Genomic DNA, 22,285 nt, shown 5'->3' on the forward strand with positions numbered 1-22,285 from the left:
TGTCTAGTTAATATAATTAATATAATAAATAATAAATGTAATATAGTTTTACGAATATAGAAATAATATATTTTATAACTTGTTAATGATATCCAGGGATCATGAATTATCTTTACATAAATCTGTGGATCATTGTTTGGAATTGTTTAACTTTCTGGAATTTAGCGCAAGGTGAACCAATGTGTGAATATAATCGACAGCTGAAAGTTTCAGAAGATTCCAATGACTGTGCATTCTACTACAGTTGTTTCAACGGACGAGTTATTGCAAGCCATCGTTGTTCAGGCCGAAAGGTATGGGCGACAAAACGGCAGAGGTGCGTGCATCCAATTCTAGCAGAGAGGCCAAAATGCAGCTGTCAAAATGAATATTCTCGAAGATGTGCAAGTATTAACAATACTTATTTATGATTTTTTTAACTTTGAAAATTACTGTATTTTAATTTACAGATGACGGACGTGGAAAAAAATTAAAAGTGTCTGTCTGTCTACATATACATAAATACAGAATACACATACTTATACATACATATACATTCACATCCATATATATACGTTCTTTTACGTGTTTCAGTCATTTGACTGCGGCCATGCTGGAGCACCGCCTTTAGTCGAGCAAATCGACCCCAGGACTTATTCTTTGTAAGCCTAGTACTTATTCTATCGACCTCTCTTGCCGAACCGCTAGTTGATGGGGACGTAAGCACACCCGCATGTCAAGTGATGGTTGGGGGACAAACACAGACACAGACAGACACACACACGCGCGCGCGCGCACACACACACACATACGACGGGCTTTTTTCAGTTTCCGTCTCCCAAATCCACTCGCAAGGCTTTGGTCGGCCCGAAGCTATAGTAGAAGACACTTGCTCAAGGTGCCACGCACCAACTGTCTTTTCATTAATGGTCTGTCAGTTTTAGAGAAATCTTGAATTTCGAGATTATTTACCCTTCGCTTTTGGAGTTGGTACCAAGTGCTACCAAGTGGAGATTATTTCAATAAATGAATACTTTATCTTGTATTTACTCTACTTCGTCTTTGTCGTTCAAATACATGCCACTGATCACTCTGAGTCAGTTCCCTTAACTTTTCTCAAACTTTCCCGTTTGTTCTCTTGACCGTACTAATTTATTTGTTGAACATGATGACAATTATAAACAAAACGGTTGAGAAACTTACTGCAGCAGAGCTGATGACATTCACAGAGCCAAACCACCTTACACAATTCTTGTAAAATACTTTAATTTTTGAATATTTTTCTGTATGCATATATATGTTCTTATTTAAGTTTTTTCTTATTAAAATTTTCTCGTATCAGACCCTTACAGTTACTAAGCTCATCTTTATCATCAATATTTCTAGGCTATCTGAATCTCCAGCTTCAGATGTGGAGTGTTTATCGCTTCTGGAATGTATTTCGCTATCCATGTAGCAGCAATCTATTTCATAATCGGAGGGAGTATGGGGCAGAACTTTAGTAGATAATGGAATAGATCGCTGCTGTATCCCGTATATATTTATATACATACTTATATGCGCATACATACATGCATACACACACACACACACACACACACACACATATGTATATTCCAAATTAATTAGTTTTAGCCTATTTTATTACTGATAACCATATTTCATCCCAGTAAATGACCGCAACATCTTGTCTTGGCTACACGCGGGTGGGAAGGGGTTGCTGACACACACTTTCATTCACACTTTGAATTTAGTGATACTGGTAACGGTTTTAGCTCGCTCTGATACTGAGTTGAGATGATGCCTTCTAGTATCTCGAAATTTAACATACAATTATTCATAATTGTAGTGTCCTACGCTGATGAGAGAAGAAGTTGGGTAAGACATAATTATCTAATTCTTATGCTTTCCTAAAATTTAATCTCGAAACGTACGTCCGTAGGTGACTTAAAATTGTATGATAGATTGCTGTCATTTCTTTCTCTCTTGCCTGTTTGTGTTTGCCTTTCAAGTACTGTAGTTTTACTGAGATCTCCCTTTTAGTAGAAAGAATAGCTATAACTCGTTGACTGCTATTTCTAAATTCGGTGTGTGGTGAGGCAAATCGTTGCTAAACCCTTAATTACTTAGTATATATATATATATATATATATATATATATATATATATATATATATATATATATATATATATATATATATATATATACATACATACACATATATTATGGCTGCCCCCTCGTTATCGAGTATGGCCATTGCACGAAGCTTAACTGTTACTGGTGCTGTGATCGAATGTGACTTTTTAGCCCAGCTAAAGATCTACAATGTCTTGTACAAAATTGGCAACTAAAACCTTCACTGGTAATAGCCGGCTGTAGTTGTAACTGGGCTTCATGTACCTTTGCATGTCGTTTAAGTCCTCCTGCCGAATTACACTCTCTTCCACATGCCCGACAGATATGATTAGTATGGTGTGTTACACCACCACCAGTGGCCAGGTTGTCACTCATCTGTCTCGTTTTATGACTACGAAGATGACTCATGAGTCCAGCTTTACTGAGGCAGGGTCTTGTACAGACATTGCATGTCAGAATCAAAGGAAGACCCTTCCCTTCTGGAAGTGTAACAGCGATGCCCTTCCTGACATCCCTCCTTACTTTCTTATGTGCAACTCGAGATTTCTCAAAAGTGGCTGTCCCCTCATGCACAATCCTTCTCCACCTGCTACGATCAATAGCTATGCCTTCCCGTGTGTCAGGAGAGATGCAAGCATCTCTTAAGGAAGCCTTCAGCAAGTCCTTATACCTCTTTTTTGGTTTATGTGGAGGTCGTTCTCCTTTAGCTAACTCTCCATAAAAGAGTTGTTTTGGCATCCTTGAATCCTTCATTCTGACCAGATGACCACTCCATCTGAGACTTTGCTTTAACACAAGAGCTTCTATACTTTCACACCGAGAGCCTTCGAGTATTTCAAGATCACTGATGCAGTCCTTCCACTTAATGCCATAGATCCGTCTGAGGCACATCTGATGGAAACGTTCCAGTTGTTTAAGGTGGTATCGATATGTGACCCACGTCTCGCAGGCATAGAGAACAGAAGGGAGCACACATGCCTTGTACACCTTTATCTTTGTCTTTCTGCATGTCACGCCGACTCCAGAGGCGCTTTTCTAGCCTTCCGAAAGCAACACTTGCTTTCCTAATTCTATATGGAATTTCATCATCCACATTGCCATATCTATTAATAGTGCTTCCCAGGTAGACAAACTGATCGACTACATCAAGTCGTTTACCATTCACATAGATATTTGGTACACTATACTGCTTACCAGGGACAGGTTGATGCATGACAACAGTTTTCTTGAGATTGACTGTCAATCCTAAGGCAGTGCAAGCATCAGAGAATGCATTCAAAATGTGTTGCATATCAATCTCTGCGTGTGCTACTAGCTCACAATCATCAGCATACAAAAGGTCTCTTATGATAGAGGTAAATATCTTTGTTTTTGCAGCAAGGCGCCTGATATTAGATATGCTACCAGAGGTTCGATAATGGACATAAACACCGTATCTGCAGTTTCTGAATGCAATACAGAACACCATCGTGAAATATATGGAAAATAGGGTCGGTGCCAGAATATCTCCCTGTTTCACTCCATTTTGTATTGAAATGGGCTCCGACATCTTCCCTCTAACATTCACCCTACCATTCATGTCTTCATGAAAAGACCTAACCAAAGCAAGGAACTTTTCAGGACACCCAAGTTTCTGGAGGACTTTCCACAATGCTTTTCTATTGACGGTATCAAAGGCTTTTGTCAGATCGACAAAAACCTGATACAAATCCAGACCCTGTTCCACACACTTTTCTTGAAGCTGTCTAGCTGAAAAGATCATATCAGCAGTGCCACGTCCCACACGAAAGCCAGATTGACTTTCTGGAAGAACACAATCTGCAATGTATTTCAGCAGACGATCCAGAAGTAGCCTGCATAAAACCTTTCCTACAGCAGACAGCAATGATACTCCCCTATAATTACCACAACCATTCCTGTTGCCCTTTCCCTTATACAGGACCACCATTACTGCATCTCTCCAGTCCTCAGGTACAGATTCACTTGTCCATACCTTACCAAACAAAGAGTGAAGTTTCTGCAGAATTTTCCCACCACCATGCTGTAACAACTCCGCATGTATGCCATCCATACCCAGAGACTTCCCATTATTCAACCTTGAGACAACCATTGCAACTTCTTCCAACTTTGGTGGTTCTGAGAGTGCTGCCTTCACAGGCAATCCAGGGATGATATTGAGAACATCCTCACTAACTACTAACTGCTGATTCAAAAGTTCATCAAAGTGTTCTTGCCACCTTCGCAGAATTCCTTGTGAATCACGAAGAAGTTCTTTACCATCCCTGCTTCGAATTGGTGTCATCAGGGAAGACGTCGGTCCATAAACTTCTCGCAAGAGACCATACAACAGCTTTGTGTTATTGGAATCTGATGCCGCCTGTATCTCGTCAGCCTTCTTACTCCACCACGTATCCCTCATCTGAGAGAGCCTTTGCCTCACACGTGATTTTACGTCCTTGAGTTCCCTATGCAACACTTCCTTTTCCTGTGACTTTGCTGACAAATAGCGTGACAAAGTACGTCTTTTATCAGCCAATAAATCATCTATATGTTCATCCTTTTCTTTGAACCAATCTTGATGCTTTCTTTGTATCAATCCCAGAACTTTCTTGCCTATATCATAAACTGACTTTTTAAGGGTCGGCCAATCCTCCCCAATATCTGCAGCATTCATTTCCTCTCGTAAAGTTCTCTTCACACTATTATACCTAAGACGATCAACATTCAGTCTTTTAGGCAGGGTCATCCCTGCAGCTCGGATTTTATGCTTTGTGACTAATTTCACTTTTGCACGTACTAGGCGGTGGTCAGTCCAACACTCAGCTCCACGAAGAACACGAACACACTGCACATCCTGTCTATCACGCACCCTAACTAGGATGTAATCCAGAAAATGCCATTCTTTCGATGCAGGGTGCATCCATGTAGTCTTAAGCTTATTCTTTTGTTGAAATATGGTATTGGTAACACACATACTCAGCTCCTCACACATCTGCAGCAAAAGCATGCCATTACTATTACACTTCCCCACCCCATGCTTTCCAATTACAGTCCATGTGTTAAAATCCCTACCCACTCTAGCATTAAAGTCACCCAGTACGATGACTTTGTCTGCCCGAGGGATATTTCTTATATATATATACATATATATATACATATATAAATATATATATATATATATATACATATATAAATATATATACATATACATATATACTTATATAAACATACATATATATATATACGTATATATATACATACGTATATATATATATATATATATATATACGTATATATATATATATATATATATACATATATATATATATATATATATATATATATAAATATATATATATACATATACATATATACTTATATAAACATACATATATATATACGTATATATATACATACGTATATATATATATATATACGTATATATATATATATACATATATATATATACATATGTATATATATATATATATATATATATATATATATATATATACGTATATATATATATACATATATATATATATATATATATATATATATATATATCACGTGATCACGTGACCGACCAGGCTATCAGATGTTACTACATATCGCTGGTCCCATTGCGCTTTGCATTGTGTTAGCCTTCAAATGACGCCACACCACTGGCTAAGCGAGAGAAAGTTACGGCCAAAGAGTACAGCAGGGATCGACATCACCCTCTGCTGGAACCTCGTGGAGCTTTAGGTGTTTTCACTCAATCAATAAACACTCACATCGCCAGGTCTGGGAATCGAAACCGCGATTCCACGACCGCGACTCCGCTGCCCTAACCACTGGGCCATTGTGCCTCCATATATATATATATATATATATTATATATATATATATATATATATATATATATATATATATATATATATATATATATATATATATATATATATATATATATATATATATATATATATATATATATATATATATATATATATATATATATATATATATATATATATATATATATATATATATATATAACTTAGAATAACTTAGAAAGGTTTTGGCCACAATTGGCCCAGGCCATGTCTAACTTAATAGCACCACCTGGTAATATATATATATTAAGATATGTAGAAAAATACAAACAGGGACAAGAACGCATATATATATATATATATATATATATATATATATATATATATTTATAAACAAGGGCAAAAGAAAAAAATTTCTATGCCAATATGCTGAGAATAGACCTTAAATCGTCAATCATCACATTACATAATGTGGTGATTGACGATTCTATTGGCATAGAAATGTTTTTCTTTTGCCCTTGTTTATAATTTTCGCCTTTAAAGGTATTTTAATATGCTGCCACTTTGATGAATTTTTTTTGAAAAAAAAAAATTATCCTATATTAGAAGCACACACACACACACACACACACACACACACACACACACACACACACACATATATATATATATATATATATATATAATGCACAAATATGAGAGAGAATCCACTATGTGGACGCTCTTACGCTAAAGATAGATCCGCAAGGGTCTCAACCACTAAGAATTGTTCTCAAGAAAAATTTAGCACACTATGAACGTAGGCGAGCAGGACAAATGAAAAATAACAAAAATATAGATTAACCCCATACAATTGTTTCACTGTTAATAAATTATGCAATTTTACTTACATAATTAATCCTCAGATCATCAGTGAGGTACGTCATAAAATATAATTTGTCGAACTGCACGCCAGATATTAACACGAGGTCAAAAATACGAGCCTATTATATTCACAGTTATATTCAAATGCCCCCGTTCTAGCGCGTTCTGCTCGTATATATATATACATAACATACATACATGCATATCTTCATTCTGATTCTGTTGTGTCTGGGGAGAGTCATTTTCTTTTTGTGCCTTATTATTTAGCACACTCACTGGTAAAATTTCCACTTATTTCTTGTTTTACTTGAATCATTCATTTTAATAACGAACTGTATGTAAGAATCTGTGTATCATATTTAAAGCAGATACATCATTGAAAGTCTAATTAACAACCGCCTCGAAATTGCATCTCTTATAACCGTACAGTGTTAAAATAAATGCAAAAATATATCAGTTGCAGAGAAAAATCTTCCACTGGCGGTGATGACATTGGTGAATGCACGTTTCTGCCTCTTTGGGCTTTATCTTTTGCAAGTATCTGCAGTACATCTGTAAGAGATACTATCTCGGAACGAATACCGCAGTTAATTAGGCCTTCAGTGATGTATCTGCTTTAAGTATGATATACAGATTGCTGATTTTAACTAATACTGCTTCTGGTGCACATAACGAAATATATTTATATATTTATATATTAATTACAGGAGCCATGTTATGGCAACAGTTATATAATCTATCGACAGGACCCGAATCAGTGTGGCCGATATCATTTATGCATCCGCAGTAAATCTATGAAAATCCAGTTTTGTCCTCCGGACCAAACATGGTCGGATGAAGAGCAAAGATGTGAGTTAATTGGCCAGTATCCGGACTCCTGTGTTTCTAACCATTTTCTCATTACGACACCAACGTTTGGCTGGACGACGCGATACAAAGGACGTTGGGAATCTCTGTCTGTAACAACGGATATGGTGGAGAGGAGCACCTACAAAACTCCGTCCTCGACAAATAAGTACCCAGGTAGGTTTACACTGTGTTATGATATTTAAAATGTGTTGTTTAATTAGAATATGATATCGCATTACATGTTCGTACATCACACACACACGCGCACGCACACACACGTACGCACACACACACACGCACGCACACACACCACGCACACCCACACACACGCACATATACACACACACATATATATATACACAGACACTTATATACTTACACACAAGCACACACACATATGTATGAATGTATGTATGTGTGGAGGCGTAGAAGCCCAGTGTTTAGGGTAGCAGATTCGCGGTCGTAGGATCGCAGTTTCGGTTCCCAGACCGGGCGTTGTGTTTATTGAGCGAAAGCATCTAAAGCTCCACGAGACTCCGGCAGGGGGCGGTTGCGAACCCTGCTATATTTTTTCACCACTACTTTCTTCCTGTTTCTGTGGTATCTGTATTTCAAAGGGCCAGCCATGTCAAACTCTGTATCACGCTGAATCTCCCCCGAGAACTACGTTAAGGGTATGCGTGTCTGTGGAGTGCTCAGCCACTTGCACGTTAATTTCATGAGCAGGCTGTTCCGTTGATCGGATCAACTGGAACCCTCGTCGTCGTAACCGACGGAGTGCCACAAATTCTGTGTATGTATGTATACATATACAAACAAACGTTATAAACACAAGCGCACATAAACTGACCTGCGTGTAGACATGCTTGGGATCTTTTCTTTTTGTACGGCAGTTTGTAACATAATTTCTAGGTAACTAAAAAATTTTAAACTTCGTATACTGGTAGAATGTGTTTATAAAACATCATTTTCTCTTGGCTTTATTGAGAAAATTCTATAGGTTGTAACATATTTCGTTTAAAATTTCTTGCATTTCGGCAATTTTAACCAATCAATTACCTCCATTGACGTAAATAACATTCTGTGCATAATAAACATGTCCCTCGTTTAAGAAACAGATTGGGTTTATTTACATTTGTGAAAAAAAAAGATACCCTTCACCCACCCCTAACCCTAACCCAAACTAGCCCTAAATCTAAAATAGATTGAAATGCAATAGATCGATACAAGGGTTATAATTATGGGTGACAATTTCATACGACACCGCTATAAAAAACTTAGCGGTGTCGTATGAAATTGTCACCCATAATTATAACCCTTGTATCGATCTATTGCATTTCAATCTATTTTAGATTTAGGGTTAGAGTTAGGGTTAGGGGTGGGTTAGGGTTAGGGTTAGGAGTGGGTGAAGGGTATCTTTTTTCTTCACAAATGTAAATAAACCCAATCTGTTTCTTAAACGAGGGACATATTCATTAGTCACAGAATGTTATTTACGTCAATGGAGGTAATTGATTGGTTAAAATTGCCGAAATGCAAGAAATTTTAAACGAAATATTTTACAACCTATAGAATTTTCTCAATAAAGCCAAGAGAAAATGATGTTTTATAAACACATTCTACCAGTATACGAAGTTTAAAATTTTTTAGTTACCTAGAAATTATGTTACAAACTGCCGTTCAAAAAGAATAGATCCCATGCTTGCCTACATATACATAGATTCAAACACGTGCGTGTACCCACATAAAAACGCACTAACACACAAAGGCACGTGCAAATAAATTTACAAATATATGCTTGTAAATGTTAACAAACGTTAATATCGTTGTTCATCTTTTTAACGAAGCGCTGATCACCGTGCTTGTGCAAACATGCATACTCACAAACGTTCGGGCACATTTGTGCAAATAACTTTCTCTTCTGCTGTTTCTGTCTGCACTTTACCTTTGTTAGACATCATGGCTAACATTTTAATATCCACCGTCATCATACGTAACTGGATTTTTTTTGTTCTACATGAAACTCCTTTATGAGTAATGGATTCGTTGGATTAACTTCTGAAGTAAAGCTGTATAAAGCTAAATACGAAATGAAACTAAAAACTGAAAATAAATTCTAAATTCAAGTCCTTTCACATTTAGTTTTTATTTCTTGCAAATTATTAAAATTCTTGGACGTATTCATGTTTTTTGAATATTCTATTGTTTGTGTTAGCTCGTATTTAAAAATAATTTTTGACTACTAGTGCAGTAGTAGTAAGGAATGCTTATCCAGAACATCGGTGGTTCAATTCATATAACAAGACCACTAACAGTAACTATTTTCTTTAAAAAAAAAACAAAAAAACAACAAGCTGCAGTTTTAGTGGCATATTTTTGTTGTTATACTCAGGACTCTGATCTTCCTGACATAGTTCGAACATATAAATGTCATAGATACAAATCCAAATTCCTTTGTAGTGCAAAGATGGCTTTCACGATCACTAGTTTTCAAGCTGTTTTGATTGTTTTTTTTTTCACGCACTTCCTAAGACCATACTGACGGGAAAAAAAGCAATTATCCTTACCACATGGTTTCGGGTTCAGTCCCATTGCGTAGCACCTTGGGCAAATGTCTTCTTCTATAGCCTCGGGCCGAACAAAGCCTTGTAAACGGATTTGGTAGACGGAAACTGATATTGGTGTGTTTACGTCTCTGTAACTTGGCGGGTCGGCAAAAACTTACGATAGGATAAGGCGGCGAGCTGGCAGAAACGTTAGCACTCCGGGCGAGATGCGTAGCCGTATTTCGTCTGCCGTTACGTTCTGGGTTCAAATTCCGCCGAGGTCGACTTTGCTTTTCATCCTCTCGGGGTCGATTAAATAAGTACCAGTTACGCACTGGGGTCGATGTAATCGACTTAATCTGTTTGTCTGTCCTTGTTTGTCCCCTCTGTGCGTAGCCCCTTGTGGGTAGTAAAGAAATAAAAACGTACGATAGGATAAGTACTAGGCTAAAAAAATAAATCCTGGGGTCAATTTGTTCGACTAAAACCCTTCAAGGCGGTGCTCCAACATGTCCGCAGTCAAATGACTGAAACAAGGAAAAGAATAAAAAAGGTGTAAGAATAAACGCTAGCAAGCGAAGGGCTACATAACATTTTTTCTATACTGCGAGGATAACGTAGAGAAGTTAGCTAGGCATCTGTAGAAGATAGCGTTATTTTCCTGACAACAAAAAACAAAACAAAAGCCTAGAACAAAACAAAAAAATCTTTTAAGCAATAAATACATATCTAACAAAAACAATATGAAAAGCGAGCATCGTGAGCGATCCACTCGTAAAGAAATAACAGTCTCAACATAGTTTGTATGTAATATTTATTTGTAAATAAAAATCGTTATAAATTAACGACATAAATACACGCTTTACATATTAACGTTAACAGTTCATTCTAATAATGTATAACGTGTGGCGGTGTGAGAAGTGTGTTTACACATATATGCATACGTATATGCAAACACATAAACACACATCTATCTATATATAAATGTATGTATATACACACACATACACATATATGTGCATACAAACGTATATACGTGAAAATACACATACACATACACACATACATGCATACGTACATACATACATATATGTGTGTGACTGTTGGCTGAGTATAACATATGTTTACAATTAAGAAAAAAAATTTCTATAAAGTAGAAACTTAAAATTAATACCCTAGATAGAAAATGTAAACCTATTAATATTAAAATGTTGAAGCAAGTCTGAAAGTCTGACATGTAACATACACAAAGTATATATACAAAGTATGTGCTGATAGGTATAATAAAGTCATTATTTATATCTATCTGTCTGTCTGTCCACTTGTCTGTCTGCCTGTGCTGAAATGTATTATATATATATATATATATATATATATATATATATATATATATATATACAGTTACATGTATGCGTGTGTAAAAATGTCATAATCTTGTACAATCATGTTTAATACGTTCGTGTACACTCTACACTCAGATGTAGAAGACCTGTCGCTGCGGAAATAGTCCTGGGAGAAAAAATCTCACAGACGATATGTGTAATAACACTTTGTCCGGTACACATGCATAGTGTATGTGTTTTGCTTATATGCCAAATTTAGTGCGGGATAGTGTCCTCGGAAAGCCCTACACGACGCTGAGTGTTAAAGAACACCGAATGTCCCAGATCAGGAGAAAATATGTATTATTTTCTTTATTATTTTCTTTGTCTATGCATGCATGCTTAAATATCTTCCGTGTGTGAGCATATATGTATATCTATCTATCTATCTATCTATCTATCTATCTATCTATCTATCTATCTATCTATCTATCTATCTATCTATCTATCTATCTATCTATCTATCTATCTATCTATCTATCTATCTAAGAACAATGCATTCTTCTTAAGACTGATTATGAAATTAAAAATATGCAATGTTTTTCAATCTTTTTCTCAGACTCCGATTGGTTTCAGTGTGAACCTCGTGTTTCTTCTTATATTGTTGGTGGTCTGGCTGCGACCGACGGACAGTGGCCATGGCAAGTTATGCTCAAAGGGAAACTGAACTCTAGCCATACAACCCAATGTGGTGGAGTACTCATTAGTCCTAAATGGATCCTTACGGCTGCACATTGCGTTTACAGGTAAAACAAATTCCCCTTATCAATTTTATTTAACTGTTATATCTATAAAACTCCCAAGAAATAAGTACACTTTCTTGAAAACGTATCTTATTTTTTATCTTAGAAAGTTAGAAAACGATTAGTATTTCTTTTTAGTTCTGTTGAATGAGTACCCACAGAAGAATTTCAAAAAAATCTTTCGTAATCTGGTACACGCAATTAAAGAACTATTAAATCAAAATAGTCATCTATGTATCATACTTAATGTATATACACCGTCAACAAGCAAGATACTGCGGTTTTCGTCAGAGATAAAATCTCTTATAGACATGCTGTGTTAAAAACATGATATATATCGGAGGGACTTGAAAAATCGTCCCGCAGTAGCTAATGAGAAAAATCTAGTGGCATTTTGGCCTTCTTAGGCATTGTTAATGACGTGTACTCGCAGCTACATGCCTAGAAGAGATTAGTTGCCTCCAAAATCTAGGAAACATTGAAGAATACATTCACTGATATTGCGAATAGCAGCCAGGCTGAATAAATAATCCAGTATATGCAAAGGAAGCAATGTTAATTCAAATAGCAATGGTCTATATATCATACTTTATGTATATATACTGCTGACAGGCAATATACCACAGTGTTCGCTGAGATAAAAATCTCTTGCAGACGTGCTGTGTTAAAAATACAATATATATAAGTGTGAAACGAAAAATCGTACAGGTAGCAAATAGCGAGTATGCTAGATAGGTTTCAACCTTCTTGGACCTTACTTGCAACCACATACCCAAACGAATTTTATTGCCTTCGCTGTTGGGCGACAATTCGCAACATCAGTGAATGTATTAGTTACTGTTTACTATATTTTTGAGGCAACAAGTTTTGTCTAGGCATGTGACTGTAAGTACACACCATTGACGAGGTTCAAGAAGGTCGAAATACATCTAGCGTTTTTGCTAACCACTGCTAGGATATATAAAATAGTATTTTTAACACAACTCATTTATATGACATTTTATCTTAGCGAAAACTGCAGTAGCTTGCCTTTCAACAGTGTATATATGTTAAATAGACTGCTTTTCTTTGTAACTTGTTCATGTTCGGCGTTCTTATCACTTAATCGTGAAGTGTTTTTGTCCTTATTGTAAGCTATGTTCAGTTTTAATACCTACACTGTCAGACTGAATATCATAGTGGAATCCGATGCAGATGTATTTTCGTATTCTGCTTGCTTTGATGTTATTACGAACATCTACTAATTCATTCTGGGGATTTTAAGAGATTCAGAGTGTAACATCAATAATTGAAGTTTAGATTTTATTTCAGTTTAGTGTTAGGTAAATTAGAAATGAATGGTCGGTATGTGTTTTACATTGCAGGATTGAACAAAAAGAAAGAAAAAAAAACTTTCAGACTGTGTGGATATAAAAAAATGTTAAATGTGGAAATTATTGTCAGCGAGCTGATAATATATCAATAAATACAGTGAACTGTCAATGAAGGGGGACTAGGTTCAATTTCCATTAGATTCTTGCTGTTTATTTATACACCACTTTATTACAAAAGAAGTTTACCGTTCAATTCTTGTTTAATTACTAAAAAGAAATAAAAGAGTGACATTTATTTTAAGGATTTCTTTTATTCATTAAGTACGAGCCAAAGAAAGTGTCGTTACTTAGTCACTCAACCTTTTAGAAATAGCAACCCAATCTTCTTTGAAAAACACACTACAGGTTTAATAATAGCACATTGTTTGATGTAGTTCATGTTAAATTTCTTTTTTTTTATAACTTGTTGGATCTAGAGAAAAGGGCAGTGCTCATGACCTTTGCAGACCGGTAAGATTAACGCTATTAATGTTCCTCTGGAAACTTTGTTAGTAAACAACCGCGGAAGAGACATTAGCCAGGAGAGAATTCCAGGGGGATGATGTTCTGGAAGAGAAAGATTAGTAATAGTGATTAGTGTGGGTTCTGGTGGGATTGGACAGAATAAGGTTGATGAAAAAAAGGAAAGGCTACTGAGCTAGGAATCTCTGAGTGGAAAAGGCAAGTAGAGATCATTGTAGTAGTAGTGGGAGAAAAGACAAAGAATGGAAACAACATAATGTGGACGAGAATCTGGAACATATCTGTTAGTGACTTTATTTCAGCCAGTAGGGCGGCTCTTTTCTGGATGTGGTATAGGATGTTCGTGGGTGCATCAGGCTTAGTGAATTAGTGAGTTGAAGAGACATTGGTTATCAGAGTTAAATTAGTTTAAGAGACCCAACGATAGGCTGAATAAAGTGCTATGATTCCCAATTTCGCCAGCAGAAAAAAGGCTTTCTTAATGGTATGCGTTATATTATAAGGCATCCGTTGGGTAATGTTAATCATCACATCTGGGTAAAAGTTTTTTTGAGGAAGACTGTCGGTTGCCCACGTATGCCAGTCTCCCTTCTCCAGAAACGTTTGTGTTTATTCAAGAGAAAGGCTGCTGACTTGGATCACTACAGCTTGGGGATCTTTTCGGTTTGAACGGCAGTTTTTAACATAATTTCTAGGTAACTAAAAAATTTTAAACTTCGTATACTGGTAGAATGTGTTTATAAAACATCTTTTTCTCTTGGCTTTATTGAGAAAATTCTATAGTTTGTAAGATATTTGTTGTTGTTTTTCTTCAATTTCTGCAATTTCAACCAATCAGTGACGTCTATTGAGGTAAAAAACATTCGGTGCCGTATGAATATGTCCCTCGTTTAAGGAACAGATTGGGTTTATTTACATTTGTGAAGAAAAAAAGATACCCTTCCCTCACCCCTAACCCTAACTAACCCTAACCCTAAAAGAGATTGAAATGCAATAGATCGATTCTAGGGTGACAATTTCATACGACACCGCTAGAAAAAACGGCCGTTCAAACCAAAAAGATCCCAGCTTGGTATCAATGTCACCACAGCAGTTGCTGCCAGAAAGTAAGGAACCTGAAACGCATACAAGTGATCTCGCCAAAGACTCTAGCAGTGCCATCAATCCACAGCCCGAGACTGTTACTCATATTATCAATATGCTATATTAAATGAAGTGTAGTAGGTGCGTGGCCTACTGATTAGAGAATTGCTTAGACGACTGTGGGTTCAGTTCCCGGATTGGGTGGCGTGTTGTGTTCTTGAGCAAAACACTTCATTTCACATTGCTCTGCGGGTGAGAGAATAGCACAATTGTTGGCTCGTCAGCTGCAATGCTTTACGGTATATCTTCCGGCTCTTTACATTCTGAGCTCAAATCCCACGTGTCTGGAGAAGGCAATGGGAAACCACTCTAATATTCATCTCAAGTCTTAGTCATGGTGACCGTAGTGCTAGTAATTTACTTAACCACAGCAGGTGAGGGTACGAGCCCTCCCAGATTGTATAGAGTGTGCTGGAGAAGGTTCACATGCACAGGATCCTGCTTAAATGCAGACCACTGTTAGGCTAGATTAAATAAGTGTAATTGTAAATAATAACTTTAGTTTAGGACTCGATTTTCAGATAGGAAGCCAGTGAATAAATTCCTCGTTCCCTGCATCCCAAGTACCTTTAAAGAGACAAATGATAGACATAAGAGTTACTAATTCCGTAGTTCATTTGTACTCTGAGTAAGTTTGACCTTTTTATATGTATATATATATATATATATATATATTGTATTTCGTGTATCTGATATACTTTATATATTGATCTAATTCGCTTATTCCTACATTTACATCTATATCCGCTCAAGCTTAAATCCATTGAGTACTACTAAGTGTATTCTATACAGAGAATATTTGATATCACCTATGAACTATGTATGTATGTATGTATGTATGTATGTATGTATGTATGTATGTATGTATGTATGTATGTATGTATGTATGTATGTATGTATGTATGTATGTATGTGTATTTGTGTGTGTATGTATGTGTGCGTGTGTGTGTTCTTTCATTAAATTGAATTTTTTTTCTTTTTAAAGACCGTCTCTTCGCAATGCTGGAGCCTGGACTGTTACACTGGGTGAATATCTTATTAATAAACCGTCAGGACACGAAAAAAATATAAAGCCGATCAGGATTATTAGGGTAAGCTGTAAATCAATTTAATTTGTATTTTATAGCTAATTACTATAACATGGGTATGCGGGTATTTGGAAGATATCTCACTGTGTGACGACCGTGCCCTGCATGGTTACGGACTGCCCTTTGGCAAGGCTAAACATTCGTTCAACCACCCTCTCAGGGCTACAGCAAAGTCATGGTACTGTAGCATGGCAGATTGTGAAGCGGTAGCGGAAGAGCTCAACTGAGGTAACAGTGCTTCTTACATTTGATGCTGAACGGAGGAATCCTTGAAGATCAATGGGTAGGAACACCAAGCTCTATCAAGGCATCCACAGCGGTGGTGTCCACGGTTGAGTAATCAGCTAATGAAAGATTAACTATGACTCCATCTCCCAATTCAAATTCTTAATAATGAAATTGGATGGCGATAGAGGGTCATGGCAATATGCGAAATACTCTATAACACTTGAGATACATGGATGGTTGGTGGCAGAATCGGTAGATTACCGAATGATGTACCATGAGGTACTTATTCACCCCTATTCACGTCTTGGTTTCAAATTCTGACTGGATGAATTTTGAATTTCATTAATTCATCTTTGTTCGATAGCTCTTTTACCTTTCTATTTTTCATTTTTATTTTTTATATTTTAGTTTCCGTCTTTTTGTTTTCCGTTTTCCGTCGTTTACTGTTTGAATTTTCTATATGCTGCATTCTCAGTTTTTTCGCGTTTCTTCTATTATTCAATTTCTTCAGTTCGTTATGATAGGTGGTTTGCACCTGAAGAATATGTTTGAGTTTTCTCGACATATGTAACTATTAGTAGCGCTTTAATACATGCATTGTGACCTTTAAATAATATATATATATATATATATATATCTCCGTGACTCTCCGAGACCGACCAGGCCATCAGATGTTGTTACACATCGCTGGTCACAATGCGCTTCGCATTGTTTTAAGCTTCAAATGACGCCACCCCGCTGGCTAAGCGAGCAGGCCAACAGAAGAAAGAGTGAGAGAAAGTTGTGGCGAAAGAGTACAGCAGGGATCGCCACCACCCCCTGCCGGAGCCTCGTGGAGCTTTAGGTGTTTTCGCTCAATAAACACTCACAACGCCCGGTCTGGGAATCGAAACCGCGATCCTACGACCGCGAGTCCGCTGCCCTAACCACTAGGCCATTGCACCTCCACACACGCACACACACACACACACACACACACACACACACACACACATACACACACACACACACATATATATATATATATATATATACAGGGGTTGGGCAAAATAATGGAAACACCTTAAAATATCAAGCAAATTAATTTTATTATGGGGTAGGACTGCTTTTGGCGGTAATTACAGCTTGAATTCTATGAGGTATAGACTCGTACAAAGTTTGAATTGTTTCCAAAGGAATTTTTGTTCATTCTTCAGCTAAAATAGTCTCTAGGTCTTGTAGTGATGGTGGTGGAGGATATTGACTCCTGACTATTTTTTCTAAAATGTACCATAAATATTCAATAATATATTCAATAATATTGAGATCTGGAGACTGTAGTAGCCAGATAAGATGTACAACTAGAATGTTCCTCGTGCCGTTCACTAACAACTTTAGCTGTGTGAATTGGTGCATTCTCATCCTGAAAGATTGCGTTTCCCTCCAGAAACAGTTCCGCAACAATAGGATGAATTTGATCAGATATAAAATGCTTAAATAGTTTTGACTATTAATTCTGCCACGAAGGGAAACCATTGGGCTGGTGGATTTCCAAGACATAGCCCCACCTCCCAGATCATCACAGATCATCCTCCATGTTTAACAGTTGGAAGAAGGCAATCTGGGTCAAATGCTTCTTTTGGCTGTCTCCACACGTATACTCGGCCGGTGGTCGGAAATAAGGTAAAGGATCCGAGGAAATAACATTCTTCCACTGCTCTAGGGACCAATTCTCTAGGTTTTTTACTCCACTCTAAAAGCATTGCAATGTTTGTTTTTGAAAATAGTGGTTTTCTTATTGCAGCCCTCCCATGAAATCCGGCATTGTGCAGCTCCCAGTGAACAGTTTTTGAGGAAACTGGGTTCTCGAGGTGGTCTTTAAGCTCTGCAGTAATTTTGGGAGCTGTACTTTTGTGATCTTTTCTAACAATTCGCATAAGAGTCCAACGGTCCCTATCTGAAAGTTTTGGTCTTCTTCCGGAGTTTTATTTCGACTAAATGGGTTTTTCCCTCATTCTCAAAGGCTATCATATATGTCCTGAACCGTTAATGTTCGGGGACTTAAATACACCGACATCGGTTGTCAAGCGATGGTGTGTGTGTGTGTGTGTGTGTGTGGACAAACAGACTGAAACACACACATGCACTCACATATATACATAAATACTACGGGCTTCTTTCAGTTTCCGTCTACCAAATTGACTCACAGTGGTTTGGTCGGCCTGAGACTTCTTACCACACACCCACGCCTGTATGTATACTGTTTAAGACATGATTATCTCAAAATTGTCTTAGAGCAAGACAAGAAGTATATTATGAAAGATTAATTGACCTATCTATCTATCTATCTATCTATCTATCTATCTATCTATCTATCTATCTATCTATCTATCTATCTATCTATCTATCTATCTATCTATCTATCTATCTATCTATATATATATATATAATATATATATATATATATATATATAATATATATATATGACCGTTAGACGATATACCACAATCCCCTATTTTGTCGGGTTTGTTCGGAGTCTGCGCAGTGTTTTGAATAGTTTAGAAAGAGCATTTCGATAGACGCACATGGATCTATTGGTATGGTCTTTCCATCATTAACAGGAATCTTACTGAAGAGCCAGCCTGAGTAAATAAATACTATTTTTATTACTGAATTTGGCGAAACTGCGGTATAAGAAAAGTTAAGTTTGTAAAAGTTTTAATTCTCATCTCACTAAATTTATCCAGCTATTGTGTATCTAGTACACTCTTCGCCTTGAATGTAATGATATATGTATAATATATGGCGTGTACTGGTACACCGGCGATTATAATTAATTTTATTGTATCGCATTTATCTTTGTTTACATATTCTCTCGATAAATTTCTGACCGTTAGACGATATACCACAATCCCCTATTTTGTCGGGTTTGTTCGGAGTCTGCGCAGTGTTTTGAATAGTTTAGAAAGAGCATTTCGATAGACGCACATGGATCTATTGGTATGGTCTTTCCATCATTAACAGGAATCTTACTGAAGAGCCAGCCTGAGTAAATAAATACTATTTTTATTACTGAATTTGGCGAAACTGCGGTATAAGAAAAGTTAAGTTTGTAAAAGTTTTAATTCTCATCTCACTAAATTTATCCAGCTATTGTGTATCTAGTACACTCTTCGCCTTGAATGTAATGATATATGTATAATATATGGCGTGTACTGGTACACCGGCGATTATAATTAATTTTATTGTATCGCATTTATCTTTGTTTATATATATATATATATATATATATATATATATATAGGACACGTGTACCCATAACGTACTTCTCAGGGAGATTGAGCGTAACACAGAGTGTGACAAAGCTTGCCTTTGGAAATGCAGGTACTATTAATTTTTGCCAGCTGAGTGGACTGGAGCAACGTGAAATAAAATGTCTTACTCAAGGACACAGCGCGTCGCCGGGAATTGAACTCACGACCTTACGATCGTGAGCCGAATGCCCCTAACCACTAAGCCACGATCCAGATTCGGGCTTTGCTGTATAGTGTTAGAACAAGTAACTTAGAGATGGTCGGTGTCTGCAGGAACCAGATGGGTGTTCTGTAAGAACAGTAGAAAAAATTAGAGGCATTTCTTTGTTTCCGAAAGGCCCCACCCACATCAATATTAGTATTACAACAACATACCACATTTGTCTACATTTCACGTTAGCTACCTACTCCTATGTGATGGGTAAGGTGTGGTTAAATTATGCAGCGTATCAAATCGTACTGCAAAGAGGGTGGGGACTGCAGACTGAAAGCTTGCTTTGATGTGTGGACAAAGAATGCATAGAAACATAATTGAGAGAACAGCACTATGTATGCTTATTTGTTAACATTGCTGTTCACAGATGTATGTATGAATATATCCGATGTATTATCATACACAGAATTTTGAGTATGAGGAAAGAGTATAAGGCGTGGCCACCTACATTGTATGTGTACACATGTATATGTATTCGTGCATATATATTCATCCATCCATACACACACACACACAATACAGATATATATATATATATATATATACATACAGGGTTGGCCAAAAGTCACCCGACAGCAAATCAAAATTCCATAAATACTATGTGTAATTCTGTATTGACTCGAATGGAAAAATATGTCGCTGAAGAAGTACTTCAGTTTCGTATTTAGATACTTTTATCAAATTCATTCAATTGTTAAACATAAATAAATCTTGGAATTGAATGGTTTTGATTTACTGTCAGGTGACTTTTGGCCAACCCTGTATATATATACAGTGTATGATGTGTGTGTATGTGTTTATATATATATATATATATATATATATATGTGAACTCGCTGATGGGATACGTTATTTAAAAAAACGCTACCAGGAAATAGAGGAGAGATACAGCACTGAATTTAGGAAGTATATTGAAAAGGCATGGAAGAGATACCTCGACGATTGCTTCATTTGAATCATTACTTTTCCATCATTGGATGTAGCAGATTTGAATGATATACAAATAAAATAACGGTTTCAAATTTTCCCACAAGGCTGGTAATTTTGATTGAGGGGAAAGTCAATTACATCGATTCCTGTTCTCCACTGGTACTTATTTTATCGACCATGAAAGGATGAAAGGCAGAGTCGGCTTTGGCAGAATTTGAACTCAGAACGTAACGACGGATGAAATGCCTGGAGCCTATACTTGCAACACTTAACACATTCTAGTTAAGGAAATTCCCAGTTAAGGAATTTTCATGACGGGACACGGGACCACTGTTTGGAAACACTATTTTTATTGAATTGATCTAGTGCCTAATTGGTATTCATACTTCAAAACATTACTATTGTGAAAGCACATGGCTTAGTGGTTAGGGTGTTGAACTCATGATCATAAGATTGTGGTTTCGATTCATGGACCGGGCGACGCGTTGTGTTATTGAGAAAAACACTTCATTTCACGTTGCTCCAGTCCGCTCAGCTGGCAAAAGTGAGTAATCCTGCGATGGACTGGCGTCCCGTCCAGGTGGGGAATTTATATACCATAGAAATTGGGAAACCGGCCCTTGTGAGTCGGCATGACCCCAGAAGGTAACTTTACTTTTAACTAATTTTTGTTTAAATATTAGAACGTCAGTCCTTAGTGGGCTATGGACTACAGATTCGGTGTCCGTAGCTGATGAAGCATAACGACACAGAAAACGAGTTTTATGGCCCGATGACGTCATTCATAGTCCAATAAAATGTTTTGCACATTTATTGTTCGTAAGGAGAATTTCTCTCTCGAGATAATTTCTGCATTGTAGGTTTTTTTCCACGTTTTAGTGTACACGAACATGTTAAATATAATTGCACGCACATATATTTCAATCAATGCTGCTTTGTGTGCCTCTAGCTAATACATTCTATTCATTGCTCCACCACAAATCTGTCAATTTACCCCCTTTAAGTAGATATTTAAAAAAAAAAATTATTTTTCCTCCTTTTATTTTGATATCAGCACGAAAACTACTCCCCAACGGGTGGCTTTGAGAACGACATCGCCATGATTGAGTTACCAGAAATTCTAGATTTGAATCCTAAATCAGTGTTTCCTATTTGCATTGCTAGTAAACAACTATCTATTGATCTTCATGATTGCTGGATGACTGGATGGGGTAATACAGAAGGTGAGTGAGCTA

At 36.8% G+C, this 22,285-nt stretch overlaps 1 protein-coding gene across 1 annotated transcript in view; it reads left to right on the top strand.

Annotated features, from left to right (window-relative positions):
• The first annotated feature begins 260 nt into the window (after positions 1-260).
• Positions 261-22,285, top strand: part of LOC115225988 (elastase-1-like) — a 28,820-nt gene continuing 6,795 nt past the window's right edge. The window contains exons 1-5 of the mRNA XM_036500805.1: positions 261-387; positions 7,506-7,821; positions 12,135-12,321; positions 16,282-16,387; positions 22,105-22,273. Of these exons, the coding sequence (XP_036356698.1) occupies positions 364-387; positions 7,506-7,821; positions 12,135-12,321; positions 16,282-16,387; positions 22,105-22,273 (802 nt within the window). The 5' untranslated portion in view covers positions 261-363. The remainder of the gene's footprint in view (positions 388-7,505; positions 7,822-12,134; positions 12,322-16,281; positions 16,388-22,104; positions 22,274-22,285) is intronic.

Source organism: Octopus sinensis, linkage group LG2, assembly GCF_006345805.1.
Source record: "Octopus sinensis linkage group LG2, ASM634580v1, whole genome shotgun sequence".
Classification (NCBI taxonomy): Eukaryota; Metazoa; Mollusca; class Cephalopoda; order Octopoda; family Octopodidae; genus Octopus; species Octopus sinensis.